The sequence below is a fragment of the Pristiophorus japonicus genome, chromosome 13 (genome assembly GCF_044704955.1).
Source record: "Pristiophorus japonicus isolate sPriJap1 chromosome 13, sPriJap1.hap1, whole genome shotgun sequence".
NCBI classification, from domain to species: Eukaryota; Metazoa; Chordata; class Chondrichthyes; family Pristiophoridae; genus Pristiophorus; species Pristiophorus japonicus.
The window spans coordinates 72,821,302-72,840,873 of record NC_091989.1 but is presented as its reverse complement, the minus strand read 5'-3'; the positions used below and the strand labels follow the sequence as shown (position 1 = coordinate 72,840,873).

Genomic DNA, 19,572 nt, shown 5'->3' with positions numbered 1-19,572 from the left:
GTACAATCCCCTATATCCACACAGTACAATCCCCTATATCCACCCTGTACAATCCCCTATATCCACACAGTATAATCCCCGATATCCACACTGTATAATCTCTTATATCCACACTGTATAATCCACTATATCCACACAGTACAATCCCCTATATCCACCCTGTACAATCCCCTATATCCACATAGTACAATCCCCTATATCCACATTGTATAATCCCCTATATCCACACAGTACAATCCCCTATATGCACACAGTACAATCCCCTATATCCACACTGTATAGTCCCCTATATCCACACTGTACAATCCCCTATATTCACCCTGTACAATCCCCTATATCCACACAGTATAATCCCCTTGATCCACTCTGTAAAATCCCATAGATCCACCCTGTATAATCCCCTTTATCCAAAATGTATAATCCCCTATATCCACACTGTATAATACCCTATATCCAATCCCCTACATCCACACTGGAAAGACCCCTATAAACACACAGTACAATCCCCTACACAAGCACTGTATAATCCCTTATATCCAAAATGTATAATCCCCTTTCTCCACACTGTACAATCCCCTCTCTGCACAGTCTCTGATGCAGTGCGCATTCCCGCGGTGACGGGCAGCGGCGCGGCGCTGGGCGGGCGGTCCCGGGAGCGTGCGGTGCGGTGCGGGAGCGGCGCTCGGAGTATCGGAGACAAGATGCCGGCTGTGGACACGCTGCTGTTGGAGGAGGCGTTGCAGGACAGCCCGCAGGTACCGGCCCCCCGCCCCTGGCCTGTCCGCGGGAGTGGAGCCGGACGCCTGATCGTACCGTCAGTCAATGGGTACAGCGCACGGCCCGGGGCCCGGGAGCGGAGCCTGAGGCCCAGCCCCCCGCTCTCCTCCGATCGCCGCTCTCACCCCCCCGCTCTTTCCCGATCTTCTCCCCTGATGACCCCTGCTCTCCCCCGATCTTCTCCCCTGCTCTCCCCCGATCTTCTCCCCTGATGACCCCTGCTCTCCCCCGATCTTCTCCCCTGCTCTCCCCCGATCTTCTCCCCTGATTCCCCCTGCTCTCCCCCGCTCTCCCCCGATTCCTCCCGCTCTCCCCTGATTCCCCCCCCTCCCGCTCTCCCCCGATTCCCCCCCCTCCCGCTCTCCCCCGATTCCCCCCCCGCTCTCCCCCGATTTCCCCCCCCCGCTCTCCCCCGATTCCCCCCCCCCTCCCGCTCTCCCCCGATTCCCCCCCTCCCGCTCTCCCCCGATTCCCCCCCCTCCCGCTCTCCCCCGATTTCTCTCCCCCGATTTCCCCCCTCCCGCTCTCCCCCGATTTCCCCCCTCCCGCTCTCCCCCGATTCCCCCCCCGCTCTCCCCCGATTCCCCCCCCTCCCGCTCTCCCCCGATTTCCCCCCTCCCGCTCTCCCCCGATTCCCCCCCCTCCCGCTCTCCCCCGATTCCCCCCCCCGCTCTCCCCCGATTTCCCCCCCCCGATTTCCCCCCCCCCCCGCTCTCCCCCGATTTCCCCCCCCTCCCGCTCTCCCCCGATTTCCCCCCCCCCGCTCTCCCCCGATTTCCCCCCCCCCGCTCTCCCCCGATTTCCCCCCTCCCGCTCTCCCCCGATTTCCCCCCCCTCCCGCTCTCCCCCGATTTCCCTCCCCCCGCTCTCCCCCGATTTCCCTCCCCCCGCTCTCCCCCGATTTCCCCCCCCGCTCTCCCCCGATTCCCCCCCCCGCTCTCCCCCGATTCCCGCCCCCGCTCTTCACCTCCCCCCCCGATCCGTCCCCCCTCTTCCCCCCCCCCCCGATCCGTCCCACCTCTCCCCCCTCTGATCCGTCCCCCCTCTCCCCCCCCCCCAGATCCGTCCCCCCTCTCCCCCCCCCGATCCGTCCCCCCTCTCCCCCTGTCGATCCGTCCCCCCTCTCCCCCGGTCCATCCGCCTCCCTTCCTCCCCCTTCCCCCTTCCCCCCGTCGATCTCCCCCTTCCCCCCGCCGCTCTCCCCCTTTCCCCCGCCGCTCTCCCCCTTCCCCCGCCACTCTCGCCCTTCCCCCCTTGCTCTCCCCCCTTCCCCGCCCGCTCTCTGTCCCTTCCCCGCCCGCGCTCTCCCTCCCCCCTTCCCCGCCCGCTCTCTCTCCCTCCCCCCAGATCCGTCCCCCCTCTCCCCCCCCGATCCGTCCCCCCCCGATCCGTCCCCCCTCTTCCCCCCCCCCCAGATCCGTCCCCCCTCTCCCCACCCGATCCGACCCCCCTCTCTCCCCCCCCAGATCCGTCCCCCCTCTCCCCCCCCGATCCGTCCCCCCCCCGATCCGTCCCCCCTCTTCCCCCCCCCCGATCCGCCCCCCCCGATCCGTCCCCCCTCTCCCCCCCCCCCCCGATCCGACCCCCTTCTCCCCCCCCCCCCCCTTCTCCCCCCCCCCGATCCGACCCCTCTCTCCCCCCCCGATCCGACCCCCCTCTCCCCCCCCCCCCCTCTCCCCCCCCCCGATCCGACCCCCCTCTCCCCCCCCCCCCCGATCCGTCCCCCCTCCCCCCGATCCGTCCCCCCTCTCCCCCCCGATCCGTCCCCCCGATCCCCCCCTCCCCTCCGATCCGTCCCCCCTCCGATCCGTCCCCCTTCCCCCTCCCCCGATCCGTCCCCCCTCTCCCCCCCCGATCCGTCCCCCTTCTCCCCCCCCCGATCCGTCCCCCTTCTCCCCCCCCCCCCGATCCGTCCCCCCTCTCCCCCGGTCCATCCGCCTCCCTCCCTCCCCCTTCCCCCTTCCCCCCGCCGCTCTCCCCCTTCCCCCCGCCGCTCTCCCCCTTTCCCCCGCCGCTCTCCCCCTTCCCCCTTCCCCCCGCCGCTCTCCCCCTTCCCCCCGCCGCTCTCCCCCTTCCCCCCGCCACTCTCCCCCTTCCCCCCGCCACTCTCGCCCTTCCCCCCTTGCTCTCCCCCTTCCCCGCCCGCTCTCTCTCCCTTCCCCGCCCGCGCTCTCCCTCCCCCTTCCCTGCCCGCTCTCTCCCTCCCCCTTCCCCGCCCGCTCTCTCCCTCCCCCCTTCCCCGCCCGCTCTCTCCCTCCCCCCTTCCCCGCCCGCTCTCTCCCTCCCCCCTTCCGCGCCCGTTCTCTCCCTCCCCCCTTCCCCGCCCGCTCTCTCTCTCCCTCCCCCCTTCCCCGCCTGCTCTCTCTCTCTCTCTCCCCCCCTTCCCCGCCCGCTCTCTCTCCCCCCTTCCCCGCCCGCTCTCTCTCTCCCTCCCGCCTTCCCCGCCCGCTCTCTCTCCCTCCCCCCTTCCCCGCCCGCTCTCTCTCCCTCCCCCCTTCCCCGCCCGCTCTCTCTCCCTCCCCCCTTCCCCGCCCGCTCTCTCTCCCTCCCCCCATCCCCACCCGCTCTCTCTCCCTCCCCCCTTCCCCGGCCGCTCTCTCTCTCTCCCTCCCCCCTTCCCCGCCCGCTCTCTCTCCCTCCCCCCTCCCCCCTCCCGCTCTCTCTCTCTCCCCACCCCCCCGCTCTCTCTCCCTCCTCCCTTCCCCCCCCGCTCTCTCTCCCTAATCCCTTCCTCCCCCGCTCTCTCTCCCTCCCCCCCCGCTCTCTCTCCCTCCCCCCTTCCCCCCCGCTCTCTCTCCCCCCCGCCCCGCCTGCTCTCTCCCCCCCGCCCCGCCTGCTCTCTCCCCCCCCGCCCCGCCTGCTCTCTCCCCCCCCCGCCCCGCCTGCTCTCTCCCCCGTCCCGCCTGCTCTCTTCCCCCCCCCCCGCCCCGCCCCGCCTGCTCTCTCCCCCCCCGCCCCGCCTGCTCTCTCCCCCCCGCCCCGCCTGCTCTCTCCCCCCCCGCCCCGCCTGCTCTCTCCCCCCCCCGCCCCGCCTGCTCTCTCCCCCCCCCGCCCCGCCTGCTCTCTCCCCCCGCCCCGCCTGCTCTCCCCCCGCCCCGCCTGCTCTCCCCCCCCCCCCCGCCCCGCCTGCTCTCTCTCCCCCCCCCGCCCCGCCTGCTCTCTCCCCCCCCCCCGCCCCGCCTGCTCTCTCCCCCCCCCGCCCCGCCTGCTCTCTCCCCCCCCCCCCCCGCCCCGCCCCGCCTGCTTTCTCCCCCCCCGCCCCGCCTGCTCTCTCCCCCCCCGCCCCGCCCCGCCTGCTTTCTCCCCCCCGCCCCCGCCTGCTCTCTCCCCCCCGCCCCGCCTGCTTTCTCCCCCCCCGCCCCTGCTCTCTCCCCCCCCCGCTCTCTCCCCCCCCCCGCCCCGCCCGCCTGCTTTCTCCCCCCCCGCCCCGCCTGCTCTCTCCCCCCCCGCCCCGCCCCGCCTGCTTTCTCCCCCCCCGCCCCGCCTGCTCTCTCCCCCCCCGCCCCGCCTGCTCTCTCCCCCCCCGCCCCGCCTGCTTTCTCCCCCCCCCGCCCCGCCTGCTCTCTCTCTCCCCCCCCCCCTGCTCTCCCCCCCCTGCTCTCCCCCCCCCTGCTCTCCCCCCCCCCCCCGCTCTCTCCCCCCCGCCCCTGCTCTCTCCCCCCCCCTGCTCTCTTTCCCCCCCCCTCTCCCCCCCCCCCCGCTCTATCCCCCCCCCCGCCTGCTCTCTCCCCCCCCCCGCCTGCTCTCTCTCCCCCCCCCCCCCCGCCTGCTCTCTTCCCCCCCCGCCTGCTCTCTTCCCCCCCACCCCCCGCCTGCTCTCTTCCCCCCCCCCGCCTGCTCTCTCCCCCCCCCCCCCCGCCTGCTCTCTCCCCCCCCCCCCGCCTGCTCTCTCCCCCCCCCCCGCCTGCTCTCTCCCTCCCCCCTTCCCCGCCTGCTCTCTTCCCCCCCCCCCCGCCTGCTCTCTTTCCCCCCCCCCCCGCCTGCTCTCTTCCCCCCCCCGCCTGCTCTCTTCCCCCCCACCCCCCGCCTGCTCTCTTCCCCCCCACCCCCCGCCTGCTCTCTCCCCCCCCCCGCCTGCTCTCTCCCCCCGCCCCGCCTGCTCTCTCCCCCCGCCCCGCCTGCTCTCTCCCCTCCCCTCCCGCCTGCTCTCTCCCCTCCCCTCCCTGCTCTCTCCCCTCCCCTGCTCTCCCCCTCCCCTCCCCCTCGCTCTCCCCTCCCCTAACCCTCCCCCTCGCTCTCCCCTCCCCCTCGCTCTCCCCTCCCCCTCGCTCTCCCCCTCCCCCTCCCCCTCCCCCTCCCCCCTCGCTCTCCCCCTCCCCCTCCCCTCCCCCTCCCCCTCCCCTCCCCTCCCCCTCTCCCCTCCCCTCCCCCTCGCTCTCCCTCCCCTCCCCTCCCCCTCGCTCTCCCTCCCCTCCCCTCCCCCTCGCTCTCCCTCCCCTCCCCTCCCCCTCGCTCTCCCTCCCCTCCCCTCCCCCTCGCTCTCCCTCCCCTCCCCTCCCCCTCGCTCTCCCCCCCTCCCCTCCCCCTCGCTCTCCCCCCCCTCCCCCTCCCCTCCCCTCCCCCTCCCCTCCCCTTCGCTCTCCCCCTCCCCCTTGCTCTCGCTCTCCCCCTCCCCTCCCCCTCGCTCCCCCCCTCCCCCCTCGCTCCCCCCCTCCCTCCTCGCTCCCCCCCTCCCTCGCTCTCCCCCTCCCTCGCTCTCCCGCTCTCCCCCTCCCCCGCTCTCCCTCCTCCCCCGCTCTCCCTCCTCCCCCGCTCTCCCTCCTCTCCCCCGCTCTCCCTCCTCTCCCCCTCCCCCGCTCGCTCTCTCCCCCGCCCGCTCTCCCTCTCCCCCACCCGCTCTCCTCTCTCTCCCCCCCTCTCTCCTCTCTCTCCCCCCCTCTCTCTTCCACCCCCTCTCTCCCCCCTCTCTCTTCCACCCCCCTCTCTCTTCCCCCTTCCCCCACCCTCTCTCTCTTCCCCTCCCTCTCTCTCTTCCCCCCCCCCTCTCTTCCCCCCCCTCTCCTTCTCCCCCCACCGCTCTCCTCCGACCCGCTCGTCCCCCCAGCCGCTCTTCCCCCCGCCCCGCTCTCCCCCTCCCCGGCTCTCCCCCTCCCCGGCTCTCCCCCTCCCCCGCTCTTCCCCCCCGCGCTCTCCCCCTCCCCCGCTCTCCCGCTCCCCTCCCCCCTCGCTCTCCCCCTCCCCTCCCTCCTCGCTCTCCCCCTCCCCTCCCTCCTCGCTCTCCCCCTCCCCTCTCTTCCCCCTCGCTCTCCCCCTCCCTCCCCCTCCCCTCGCTCAACCCCTCTCCTCTCCCCCTCCCCCGCTCCCCGCTCTCTCTCTCCCTTCCCCCGCTCTCCTCCACCCCCCGCTCTCGCCCGATTTCCCGCCACTCCCGATCCCCCCCTCCCCCACTCCCGCTCTCCCCCCGATTCTCCCCGGTCCATCCTCCCCCGCTCTCCCCCGGTTCCTCCTACCCCCGGCACCCCCCCTGCTCTCCCGTACCCCCCCTCTCCCCGTACTCCCCCCCCCCTCCCCCTCCGCTCTCCTCCCCCTCCCCCTCCCCCTCCGCTCTCCTCCCCCACCCCCTCCGCTCTCCTCCCCCTCCGCTCCCCCTCCGCTCTCCCCCCTCCCCCTCCGCTCTCCCTCCGCTCTCCCCCCTCCCTCTCCGCTCTCCGCTCTCCTCCCCCTCCCCCTCCCCCCTCCCCCTCCGCTCTCCTCACCCCCTCCCCGTCCCCCTCCGCTCTCCTCCCCCCCTGCCCCTCCGCTCTCCTCCCCCCTGCCCCTCCGCTCTCCTCCCCTCCCCTCCCCCTCCGCTCTCCTCCCCCCCTCCCCCTCCGCTCTCCTCCGCCCTCCCCCTCCGCTCTCCTCCGCCCTCCCCCTCCGCTCTCCTCCGCCCTCCCCCTCCGCTCTCCTCCGCCCTCCCCCTCCGCTCTCCTCCGCCCTCCCCCTCCGCTCTCCTCCGCCCTCCCCCTCCCCTCCCCCTCCGCTCTCCCCTCCCCCTCCGCTCTCCCCCCTCCCCTCCCCTCCGCTCTCCCCCCTCCCCTCCCCCTCCCCTCTCCCCCCTCCCCTCCCCCTCCCCTCTCCCCCCTCCCCTCCCCCTCCGCTCTCCCACCTCCCCGCCCCATCCGCTCTCCCCTCTCCCCTCCCTCTCCGCTCTCCCCCCTCCCCTCCCCCTCCGCTCTCCCCCTCACCTCCCCCTCCGCCTCCCCCTCCGCTCTCCTCCCCCCCATCCCCTCTGCTCTCCCCCTCCCCTCCCACCCCGCTCTCCCCCCCCTCCCCTCCCACCCCGCTCTCCCCACCCCGCTCTACCCCCCCCCTCCGCTCCCACCCCGCTCTCCCCCCCCCTCCCCTCCCACCCCGCGCTCCCCCCCCCTCCCCTCCCACCCCGCTCTCCCCCCCCCTCCCTCCCACCCCGCTCTCCCCCCCCCTCCCCTCCCACCCCGCTCTCCCCCTCCCCTCCCACCCCGCTCTCCCCCTCCCCTCCCACCCCGCTCTCCCCCTCCCCTCCCACCCCGCTCTCCCCCTCCCCTCCCACCCCGCTCTCCCCCTCCCCCTCCCACCCCGCTCTCCCCCTCCCTCATCCCCGCTCTCCCTCTCCTCCCCCTCCCCCTCTCCGCTCTCCCCCTCCCCCGCTCTCCCCTCCCCCGCTCTCCCCCTCCCCCGCTCTCCCCCTCCCCCGCTCTCTCTCCCCCCGCCCCTGCTCTCTCCCCCCTCCCCCCCGCGCTCTCTCCCCCCTCCCCCCCGCGCTCTCTCCCCCCTCCCCCCGCGCTCTCTCCCACCTCCTCCCCGCGCTCTCTCCCTCCTCCTCCCCCCCCGGCTCTCCTCCGCCCCGCTCTCCCTCCCTCTCATCCCCCCCCCCCCCAGCTGCTCTCCCCCTCCTTCCCCCCTGCTGTCCCCCTCCCCTCCCTGCTCTCCCCCTCCCCTCCCTGCTCTCCCCCTCCCCTCCCTGCTCTCCCCCTCCCCTCCCTGCTCTCTCTCCCCCCACCGCTCTCCTCCCTCTCCTCCGCCCCCCTCCGCTCTCCTCCCCCCCTTTCTCCTCCCCCCTCCCCCCTGCTCTCCACCCCCCCCGCTCTCTCTCCCCCCCGCTCTCTCTCCCCCCCGCTCTCTCTCCCCCCCGCTCTCTCTCCCCCCCTCTCTCTCTCTCCCCCCGCTCTCTCCCCCCCTCGCTCTCTCTCCCCCCCCGCGCTCTCTCCCCCCCCCGCGCTCTCCCGCTCCCTGCTCTCTTCCCCCCCGCTCTCCCCCTCCCCGCTCTCTCCCCCCCACTCTTCTCTTCCCCCCCCCCGCTCTTCTCCCCCCTCTCTCTCACCCCCTCTCTCTCACCCCCTCTCTCTCTCCCCCCCTCTCTCTCTCTCTCTCCTCCCCTCTCTCTCTCTCTCTCCCCTCTCCCCCCTCCCCCTCCCCCTCTCTCCCCCTCCCCTCTCTCCCCCCTCCCCCTCTCTCCCCCCTCCCCCTCTCTTCCCCCCTCTCTCACCCCCTCACCCCCTCTCTCCCCTCCTCCCCCTCTCTCTCACCACCTCTCTCTCTCTCTCCCCCCCCCCTCTCTCTCTCTCTCTCTCTCTCCCCCCTCTCTCTCTCTCTCCCCTCTCACCATCTCTCCCCTCTCCCCCTCTCTCCCCCCTCCCCCTCTCTCCCCCCCTCCCCCCTCTCTCACCCCCCTCCCCCCCTCTCTCAACCCTCCCCCCCTCTCTCACCCTTCCCCCCCTCTCTCACCCTTCCCCCCCTCTCTCACCCCCTCCCCCACTCTCTCACCCCCTCCCCCACTCTCTCACCCCCCCTCCCCTCCCTCCTCGCTCTCCCCCTCCCCTCCCCCCTCGCTCTCCCCCTCCCCTCCCCCTCGCTCTCCCCCTCCCCTCCCCCTCGCTCTCCCCCTCCCCTCGCTCTCCCCCTGCCCTCTCCTCCTCTCCCCCTCCCCCGCTCTCTCTCTCCCCCACCCGGTCTCTCCCTTCCCCCCGCTCACCTCCGCCCCCCACCCCCCGCTCTCGCTCTCCCCCGATTCTCCCCTGGTCCATCCTCCCCCGCTCTCCCCGTACCCCCCCTCTCCCCGTACTCCCCCCCCTCCCCCTCCGCTCTCCCCGTACCCCCCCTCTCCCCGTACTCCCCCCCCCTCCCCCTCCCCCTCCGCTCTCCTCCCCCTCCGCTCTCCCCCCTCCCCCTCCGCTCTCCGCTCTCCTCCCCCCCTCCCCCTCCGCTCTCCTCCGCCCTCCCCCTCCGCTCTCCCCTCCCCCTCCGCTCTCCCCGCTCCCCTCCCCCTCCGCTCTCCCCCCTCCCCTCCCCCTCCGCTCTCCCCCCTCCCCTCCCCCTCCGCTCTCCCCCCTCCCCTCCCCCTCCGCTCTCCCCCCTCCCCTCCCCCTCCGCTCTCCCACCTCCCCTCCCCCTCCTCTCTCCCCTCTCCCCTCCCTCTCCGCTCTCCCCCCTCCCCTCCCCCTCCGCTCTCCCCCCTCCGCCTCCCCCTCCGCTCTCCTCCCTCCGCCTCCCCCTCCGCTCTCCTCCCCTCCGCTTTCCCTCTCCCCTCCCACCCCGCTCTCCCCCTCCCCTCCCCCCCCCGCTCTCCCCCCCCTCCCCTCCCACCCCGCTCTCCCCCCCCCTCCCACCCCGCTCTCCCCCCCCCCTCCCACCCCGCTCTCCCCCCCCCCTCCCACCCCGCTCTCCCCCCCCCCCCCTCCCACCCCGCTCTCTCCCCCCCTCCCACCCCGCTCTCCCCCCCCCTCCGCTCCCACCCCGCTCTCCCCCCCCTCCCCTCCCCTCCCACCCCGCTCTCCCCCTCCCCTCCCACCCCGCTCTCCCCCTCCCCTCCCACCCCGCTCTCCCCTCCCCTCCCACCCCGCTCTCCCCCTCCCCTCCCACCCCGCTCTCCCCCTCCCCTCCCACCCCGCTCTCCCCTTCCCCTCCCACCCCGCTCTCTCCTCCCCTCCCACCCCGCTCTCCCCCTCCCCTCCCACCCCGCTCTCTCCCACCCCGCTCTCCCCCTCCCCTCCCACCCCGCTCTCCCCCTCCCCTCCCACCCCGCTCTCCCCCTCCCTCCCACCCCGCTCTCCCCCTCCCCTCCCACCCCGCTCTCCCCCTCCCCTCCCACCCCGCTCTCCCCCTCCCCTCCCACCCCGCTCTCCCCCTCCCCTCCCACCCCGCTCTCCCCCTCCCCTCCCACCCCGCTCTCCCCCTCCCCTCCCACCCCGCTCTCCCCCTCCCCTCCCACCCCGCTCTCCCCCTCCCCTCATCCCCGCTCTCCCTCTCCTCCCCCTCTCCGCTCTCCCCTCCCCCGCTCTCCCCCTCCCCCTCTCTCCCCCTCCCCCGCTCTCTCTCCCCCGCTCCTGCTCCCTCCCCCCTCCCTCCCGCGCTCTCTCCCACCTCCTCCCCGCGCTCTCTCCCTCCTCCTCCCCCCCACCCCCCCCGGCTCTCCTCCGCCCCGCTCTCTCTCCCCGCTCTCCCTCCCTCTCCCCCCCCCCCCCAGCCGCTCTCCCCCTCCTTCCCCCCTGCTGTCCCCCTCCCCTCCCTGCTCTCTCTCCCCCCACCGCTCTCTCCCTCTCCTCCGCCCCCCTCCGCTCTCCTCCCCCCCTTTCTTCTCCCCCCTCCCCCCGCTCTCTCTCCCCCGCTGTCTCGCCCCCCCCCGCGCTCTCCCGCTCCCTGCTCTCTTCCCCCCGCTCTCCCCCTCCCCGCTCTCTCCCCCCCACTCTTCTCTTCCCCCCCCCCCGCTCTTCTCTGCCCCCCCTCTCTCTCACCCCCTCTCTCTCACCACCTCTCTCTCACCCCCCCTCTCTCTCTCTCTCTCCCCCCCCTATCTCTCTCTCTCTCTCCCCCTCTCTCTCTCTCTCTCTCCCCTCTCCCCCCTCCCCCTCTCTCCCCCTCCCCCTCTCTCACCTCTCTTCCCCCCCTCTCCCCTCCATCCCCTCCCCCTCTCTCCCCGCCTCTCCCCCTCTCCCCCCTCTCTCCCCCCTCCTCCCCCTCTCTCCCCCCTCCCCCCTCTCTCACCCCCCTCCCCCCTCTCTCACCCCTCCCCCCTCTCTCACCCCCCTCTCTCAACCCCTCCCCCTCTCTCCCCCCCCTCTCTCACCCCCTCCCCCCTCTCTCACCCCCCTCCCCCCCTCTCTCACCCCCCTCTCTCACCCCTCTCTCCCCCCTCCCCCCTCTCTCCCCCCTCCCCCCCTCTCTCACCCCTCTCTCCCCCTCCCCCCCTCTCTCCCCCCTCCCCCCCCTCTCCCTTCTCTCCCCCCTCTCCCCCTCCCCCCTCTCTCCCCCCTCTCCCCCTCCCCCTCTCTCCCCCTCCCCCCTCTCTCCCCCCTCCCCCACCCCCGCACTCCCCCTACCCGCTCTCCCCCTCCCCGCTCTCCTCCTCCCCGCTCTTCTCTCCCCCCCCGCTCTTCTCTCCCCCCCGCTCTTTTCTCTCCCCCCCCCCCCCCCCCCGCTCTTCTCTCCCACCCCCCGCTCTTCTCCCCCCCCCCTCTCCCCCCCCGCTCTTCTCTCCCCCCCCCCCCGCTCTTCTCCCCACCCCCCGCCTTCTCTCCCCCCCCGCTCTTCTCTCCCCCCCCCGCTCTTCTCTCCCCCCCCGCTCTTCTCTCCCCCCCGCTCTTCTCTCTCCCCCCCCCCGCTCTTCTCTCTCCCCCCCCGCTCTTCTCTCTCCCCCCCGCTCTTCTCTCCCCACCCCCCGCTCTTCTCTCCCCCCCCCCGCTCTTCTCTCCCCCCCCCCCCGCTCTTCTCTCCCCCCCCCGCTCTTCTTTCCCCCCCCCGCCCTTCTCTCCCCCCGCTCTTCTCTCCCCCCCCCGCCCTTCTCTCCCCCCCCCCCCGCCCTCTTCTCCCCCCCCGCCCTTCTCTCCCCCCCGCTCTTCTCTCCCCCCTCCCCCCCTCTCTCCCCCCCCTCCCCCCCTCTCTCCCCCCCTCCCCCCTCTCTCCCCCTCTCTCCCCCCCTCTCTCCCCCCTCCCCCCCTCTCTCCCTCTCTCCCCCCTCCCCCCTCTCCCCCCCTTCTCCCCTCCCCCCTCCTCCCCCCCTCTCTTCTCTCCCCCCCTCTCTCCCCCCCTCTCCCCTCTTCCCGCTCTCCCCCTCTCCCTCTTCCCGCTCTCCCCCCTCTCTCCCCCGCCCCTCTCTCCCCCCTCCCCCCCTCTCTCCCCCCTCCCCCCCTCTCTCCCCCATCCCCCCTCCCCCCCTCTCTCCCCCCTCCCCCCTCTCTCCCCCTCCCCCCCTTCTCCCCTCTCTCCCCTCTCTCCCTCCTCCCCCCTCTTCCCCCCCTCTCTCCCCCCCTCTCTCCCCCCTCTCTCCCCCCCTCTCCCCTCTTCCCGCTCTCCCCCTCTCCCCTCTTCCCGCTCTCCCCCCTCTCTCGCTCCCTCACTCGCTCCCTCAGTACTGCCCCTCCGACAGTGAGACGCTCCCTCAGTACTGCCCCTTTGACAGTGCGGCACTCACTCCGTACTGCCCCTTTGACAGTGCGGCACTCCTCAGTACTGCCCCTTTGACAGTGCGGCACTCACTCAGTACTGCCCCTATGACAGTGCGGCACTCCCTCAGTACTGCCCCTCCGACAGTGCGGCACTCCCTCAGTACTGCCCCTCCGACAGTGCGGCACTCCCTCAGTACTGCCCCTCCGACAGTGCGGCACTCACTCAGTACTGCCCCTACAACAGTGCGGCACTCCCTCAGTACTGCCCCTTCGACAGTGCGGCACTCCCTCAGTACTGCCCCTTCGGCAGTGCGCCACTCCCTCAGTACTGCCCCTCCGACAGTGCGGCGCTCCCTCATTACTGCCCCTCCGACAGTGCGGCGCTCCCTCAGTGCTGCCCCTCCGATAGTGCGGCGCTCCCTCAGTCCTGCCCCTCCAACAGTGCGGCGCTCCCTCAGTGCTGCCCCTCCGACAGTGCGGCGCCCCCTCAGTGCTGCCCCTCCGACAGTGCGGCGCTCCCTCAGTACTGCCCCTCCGACAGTGAGGCGCTCCCTCAGTACTGCCCCTCCGACAGTGAGGCGCTCCCTCAGTACTGCCCCACCGACAGTGAGGCGCTCCCTCAGTACTGCCCCTCCGACAGTGAGGCGCTCCCTCAGTACTGCCCCTCCGACAGTGAGGCGCTCCCTCAGTACTGCCTCTCCGACAGTGCGGCACTCCCTCAGTACTGCCCCTCCGACAGTGCGGCACTCCCTCAGTACTGCCCCTCCGACAGTGCGGCACTCACTCAGTACTGCCCCTCCGACAGTGCGGCACTCCCTCAATACTGCCCCTCCGACAGTGCGGCACTCACTCATTACTGCCCCTCCGACAGTGCGGCGCTCCCTCATTACTGCCCCTCCGACAGTGCGGCGCTCCCTCAGTGCTGCCCCTCCGACAGTGCGGCGCTCCCTCAGTGCTGCCCCTCCGACAGTGCGGCGCTCCCTCAGTACTGCGCCTCCGACAGTGCGGCGCTCCCTCAGTACTGCCCCTCCGACAGTGCGGCACTCGCTCAGTACTGCCCCTTCGACAGTGCGGCACTCCCTCAGTACTGCCCCGCCGACAGTGTGGCACTCCCTCAGTACTGCCCCGCCAACAGTGTGGCACTCCCTCAGCACTGCACTGGAGTGTCAGCCTGGAGTTTTGTGCTCAAGTCTCTTTGTTGTCCTCACAAAGTGTATTTCTTACCTTTAATGTATGATATGTAGTTCTGTGAATAATTTTCAGTAGAAGCGAATCGCTCCCCCATGACGTACTACATTGATGATTAATATATTTGTGTCATAATGACATAAGATGTTTGGTTTTTGAGCCTCAGCTGGGATAAAATTGAAAGGAAACATGACCTGGGTTTAGACACCAGAAGTGTCTGGCTCGGACCGGACTGCTGTTGTGGGAACCAATCAGTCTGTGAACCAAGTGCAGTCTTCAGGTGAGATATTAGGCCATGCAGACGCAATTCAGTTATCATTTTAAAATAGCCTGCCCTGTCCTATTTAAGTCCGTTATAAATCCCTATGTCCACACTTATAATGGCAACTGCCTATGTGAACATGTCAGCTTTCGTTCCCCCCGCCCCTGTGGAAGCACTTGCAGCAGGGTGTAATTAAGTTGGCAGGAAGTGTGCGCATATTTAATAATCTGGTATAAATTGTTAGAGCAGCATGTGGCTGGCGCGGTCCCAGCCTCCAAGACCATTAGCAGGCCGGGGCCACTGCAGGGAGCAGCGTGCGGCGGCATACCACTGCAGGGAGCAGCGCGTGCTGCTGCAGGAGGGCGATGGCCGTGAAGCCAGGTCACTGATTTCAGTGCGGGCAGGCACAGCAGGAGGGGCGACAAGAGTCTGTAGAGGGAAGTGACCGGGGCCCAGGAGCGGTGTGAATCTGGGGCCCAGAAGAGGCGTGGGCCCAGGGGCAGCACTGGCCAGCCCACACTGCGATATGTGTGCGCGCTCGGCCTGTGCAACAGAGCTGGTCTCCAGTCGTCTTGGTTAACCCTTGCCACTGGACCAAGACCTAGCTCTGTCAAGCCCATATGGTGGCTGGTGTGCAACGGCCACCACATGTTAAAAAAAATCCATGCACAGGCATCTTCCAACCTTCAACATGTAGTTTGGGACCTGGAATATCGGGTCCTTCATTGAAACACCTGTGAACTCATCCTTTTTTGGCGTGGAAGCAAGTCATCCTCGCTTCAAGGGACTGCCTGTGATGATAAATTGTTTGTAATATAGGGTGAATTTAGCAGTGAAGAGCCTCATGTGATCAGAGAACAGGACGTGGAGATGAGCGTGTCTGATTTATGGCGCTCGCGGATTTCTTGTGATTAGTTGTAATTACTGGAAAAATCAGGAGCATCAGTTGGGGCATGCCGACCTTTGCACCCAATTCACCAAGTTGTGTTCCTGCTGTGAGGCTGTGCACTGGTGGCAACTTTCTCAACTTGCTCGCTCTATCTAATATAAGATCATACAAAATAAAAGCAGGAGTAGGCCCTACGGCCCCTTGAGCCTGCTCTGCCATTCAATGAGATCATGGCTGATCTTCGACCTCAACTCCACTTTCCTGCCTGATCCCCATAACCCTTGATTCTACTAAAGTCCAAAAATCTATCTGCCTCAGCCTTGAATAAACTCAGAGACTCAGCATCCACAAACTCCCGGGTAGAGAATTCCAAAGATTCACAACCCTCTGAGTGCAGAAATTCCTCCTTATCTCAGTCTTAAAAGACTGACCCCTTATCCTGAGACAATGCCCCTTGGTTCTAGATTCTCCAGCCTGGGGGAAACATCCTCTCAGCATCTACCCTGTCAAACCCCCTCAGAATCTTGTGTTTCAATCCCATCACCTTTCATTCTTCTAAACTCCAAAGAGTATCGGCCCATATAGTACATACAGCCCTCCTTGCAGGGTTCGATGCTGCTGTAAGGAAAGAATGAGAAAGCTGATTTCTCGGTGCACTAGTAACAGAGGTCACTTGTCCCTGTGAAATATCACACTCCATTATATACCCAATCTGCTTGGAGCCTTGACCCAAAAGGACATTGAGGCTTCTACCAGGAGTAGGGGGTACCTCCTCCACACCTTCCACGCTGTAAGTGTACGAATCTTTTTGTCAATATAGATACAATAATGTTTCCTTTTTTAAAAAAAAAGACGTTTTTGATACACTAACAAAATGTATTCTAACAATATCTTGAAAGCATGATTTAAAATGACCATTTAATGAATGCTTCACAGCACATTGTTAATGTTGTAACTACAACCTTATAATTCAAGGTTGTCTAAACACAGACTATAAGAGTGTTTATATTTTTATCATATTGAGAATGGAGCATTAAGTTAAAATGTCTGTTGCATTGATCTGCGTGTGTAGCTGTATGTGATGACCCAGGAGATCCAGCCCCTGCTATGTGCTCAGTTCATCTCGCTGTCAGTGCTGGAAGGGCTGGACAATTTAGCCTCCGTGCCCAGGGTATGGTTGGCCAAAAGTGCCTTTCTAGATTGCTGCTCAGTGCCCTGAGCTGGGAGTGGCAATATGTGGACAGTGGGTGCAGCAGCAGCATCAGGCTGAATCATTTGCTAACGATTGCTCTCAAAGCTCAGAACATGAAGCTTTGAGTGACTATATGTGGGCAATGATGGCAAGACCGCATTTCTTGCTTACCACGAGTTGCCCTGAGAAGGTGGTGATAGGCCTTTTTTTTGAACCTCTGATATACCTGTCCTGCAGTTTTGAGTTTAACATAAAAAACCTGCTCCTGCCAGATCTGGCTTCCTTCCCAGATCTAAGTGAACTCACTGTAGACCGTGTGCTTCTATCCTTTTTCCATAATTGCATAGGAAGCCAAAGGCTTGAGCCCTGGTGTTCTCAGCTCTCCATGTACAGTGATTGGACAACTGGGCTGCCAATTAACTCAAGTACGCCCTCTCTTTGCCCCTCCCCTCTTCCCCAAAGTATACAACAGTCTGTGCTGAGCCTCGAGGAAAGTCGTCCGACCAGTATAATCACCCAAACTCCTGTCTGGGTTGGGTTAATGAATTTTATTGTCTAAACTTGATGTGGTAACCAAGAGGCATCAGCAACATTCCACAAACTGGTTCATCTACCTTTAATGTATGTACTCCATCACTCCTGTTCAGAGAATTTAACTGTTTGCGAGCTAAACTTAATGAATAACATTTTAATATATCTGTGGTGAAATAGTAATCCTGAACGTGGGCTGCTTGGTTATGGGAGAAGCTGTGAATGGAGCTGAGCGCTGGAATCGTCAGCGAACTGCTCTACTCCTGAACCTACGATGCAGGAAAGCCCATTGACGAAGCAGCCAAAGACGTGACCCTGAGGAGCTCCTGCAGCAAATGTCTGCGTGTCGGGCATGACTGCAGCCAATTCATCTCAGCCTTGCTCCTCAGTGCCATACTCAGTCAAATGCTGCCATAAGATTGAGAGTAGTTATTCTGCCTTTTCCTCTAGCATTCAGCTCTTGTGTCCATGTTTAGAGCTAAATGGTTCTGTTGGAACTCGAAGTAAATAGTGGTGAGAAGGTTATTGGTGTGTGGACTCCTTCCATCACTTTACTGATGATTGGCAGGAGGCTGATAAGGTAGTAATTAGCCGGGTTAGATTTATCCTGTTTTTTTTGTGTGGTTGGGTCATGCCAGAAAAATCTTCCACATTGGTGAGTAGATGCCAGTATTTGAGCTGTACTGGAAAGCTTTGTTATCCCTGGTGTGATGGTTTTCAGTAATGGCTGCTTAATATCACATGGATTAAACAGAATTGTCTGGATATTAACATTTACGATGGTGGGGACCTCCGGAGGAGGCTGAGTGGTGTCGTTCACTTCCTGCTTTTGGTTGAAAACTCTTGCAAACACATCAGCCTTGTCTCTTTTACTCATGAGCTGGGCTCCACATGGTTGAAGAAGGGGATGCTCATGGAGCCTTTTCTGTTATTTGTCTGATCATTCTCGACTGGCTGTGGTATGGCTACAGAACTTTGTTCTGATCCATTGATTGTCTGCTTGCTGCTATTGGTGTTTAGCATTCAAATAACTGCAGTAACTTGACTGGATGAGTGCTGCTCTTGGCATTGGGCCAGGGTTAGTCTCCTGCTTGATGCTGATGGCCGTGAAGTTTGTCCATGAGGTTACAGATTGTGGTGTTGTACAATTCTGCGACTAATGGTCCAAAGTGCCTCATGGATTTGCAGTTTTGGGTAGTTAAATCTATCTTTAGTTTGTCCCACTTTGCATGGAGGCTGTGGATGATGTACACAGACTATGATTCATGGCCAGACATGTCTGCAACATAAACATCTCCATCCTCAATCAAGGTGGAGCCCAGCACGGTTGGGGAGAATGAGGCCAAGTAGGTTACTACTTTGTGTTAACGCCCTCACTGCCTGATGCAGACTCCTAGGGTACCTATGACATGTTGTAGATGGACATCATTCTCTATTTCTCCCAGAGCACCTCGATAATAAGTTGGACCAATTGAAGTAGAAAATCAGACTTCTGAGTTGGTCACTGGCATCAAATAATGGGAGTAGGATTGGGAAAGTTCATAAAATATGGCATTAAATTCCTGAGACATTGTGACCGCTTCTGGGGGAGATGGGACCTGCACAAACCTGACGGGTTGCACTTCAACAGCGCTGGGACCAATATCCTCGTGGGGAGTTTTGCTAGTGCTATTGGGGAGAGTTTAAACTAGCTTGGCAGGGGGATGGGAACCTGAGAACGAATTCAATAGGGAGGGAAGTAAAGTTGAAATTGGAAAGCAAGAATGTAGAAAGTGAATCTGAAAGACAGGAAACAAAGGTTAGTAAGTAGTAATCAAGGAGGTCTTCCTGTGCTGAATGGTATATACTTCGGTGCAAGGAGTATAGCGAATAAGGCGGATGAGCTAAGAGCACAGGTAGATACTTGGGAGTATGACATTATAGCCATTACAGATACATGGCTGAAAGAAGAGCAGGTTTGGCAGATCAATATTCCTGGTTACAGGATTTTTAGACAGGACAGAGAGGGGGGGAGGGTGGTGTGGTAAAAGGGGGAGGGGGTTGTCATGGTACTGATTAAAGAAACTATTACAGCTGTGAGGAGGGATGATATGTTAGAGGGATCATCAAATGAGGCCATATGGGTCGAATTGAAAAATAACAAAAGGGCGATCACACTGCTGGGCGTGTATTATAGACCCCCAAACAGTGCGAGGGAGATAGAGGAGCAAATATGTCGGCAAATTGCTGTGAAGTCCAAAAACCATAGGGCAGTAAAATAGGGGATTTCAACTATCCTAATATTGATTGGGACAAATTTAGTGTGAAGGGTATCGAGGTTGTGGAATTCTTAATGTATTCAAGAAAACTTTTTTACTCAGTATGTAACAAGCCCAACACGGGCGCTCCTGATTAGTTTTGATCGCCTGGATGGGTCGGAGAGGAATTTCCCAATTTTTTCTCCCTAAATTGGCCTGGGTTTTTATCTGGTTTTTGCCTCTCCCAGGGGATCACATGACTCCGGTTGGGGTGGAGTGTAGAATGTTTTGGTGCAAGGGGTGTCGCAGTTGTATGGGGTGGACTGGTTGGGCTGGGTGCTCTTTACCTTTCTGCCATTGCTAACCGAAGGCCGTGTGGCTCTTTGTCGGCCGGCGCGGACACGATGAGCCGAAATGGCCTCCTCCTGCGCTGTAAATTTCTATGTTCATGATCATATTGAATGGTGGTGCAAGCTCGAAGGGCCTAATGGCCTACTCCTGCACCTAGTTTCTATGTTTCTATGTTTTGGAATCTAAGGATATAGGTCACTGGAATTTGGAGAAAGTTATTTTGCAGATGATATTTAACTTTAACATGTATCATTTTATTCAAGATTATATTCCCTTGATGTGTACGAGTAGATGCTTTAATAAATGTTAAAAGTATACTTTAACATAATTGGGAAAAAATATGCATCTAAAAAATGTCAAGTACCGTTTAGCAGTTTTACCAAAGAATAATTTCAACAGTGAAGAGTTTAAACAGTTCACCCAGTAAAATGTCTTGAATTTCTGGAGTTACTGTGATGAGGCTCTCCCATCGTACTGAGCACCTTTATCCCAAGAGTAGCACAGCTTTACAAACCACGGAAGTTTCAGCTGTGTTTTACAGTAAACTTCTTGGGCAGTTCCCGGAGTTGAGGATGACCTGCTTGCTCACTGAGTTGTAAGGTAACTGATGAGTCCGATCTACAGACTCAGTCACTGGTGGGGCAGGTGATGGTTGAAGGGACGGGTGGGTCGGGTGCTTGGATTGTCATATGCTCCTGCCGCTGCGTGCTCCTGACGAAGAGACTTGAGGTGTTCGGTGCCTTCTCAGATGCCAGGGATTCCGAAGAGTCGGTGGGGTGTTACTTTTTTTCAGGGAGGCTTTG

General features: G+C 64.6%; 1 protein-coding gene across 4 annotated transcripts in view; it reads left to right on the top strand.

Annotated features, from left to right (window-relative positions):
* Positions 1-601: 601 nt before the first annotated feature.
* The window catches only part of appl2 (adaptor protein, phosphotyrosine interaction, PH domain and leucine zipper containing 2), a 268,088-nt gene continuing 249,117 nt past the window's right edge, over positions 602-19,572 (top strand). The window contains exons 1-2 of one of the 4 annotated variants that reach the window (XM_070897645.1): positions 688-755; positions 13,468-13,587. Coding sequence is in view for 1 of the 4 variants with exons in the window: in XM_070897644.1 (XP_070753745.1) it covers positions 702-755 (54 nt within the window). In the remaining 3 variants the exon portion in view is untranslated. Of the gene's footprint in view, positions 756-13,467; positions 13,588-16,136; positions 16,272-19,572 lie in introns of those variants that run through there. The other 3 variants (XM_070897646.1, XM_070897644.1, XM_070897647.1) reach the window with 3 other exon arrangements.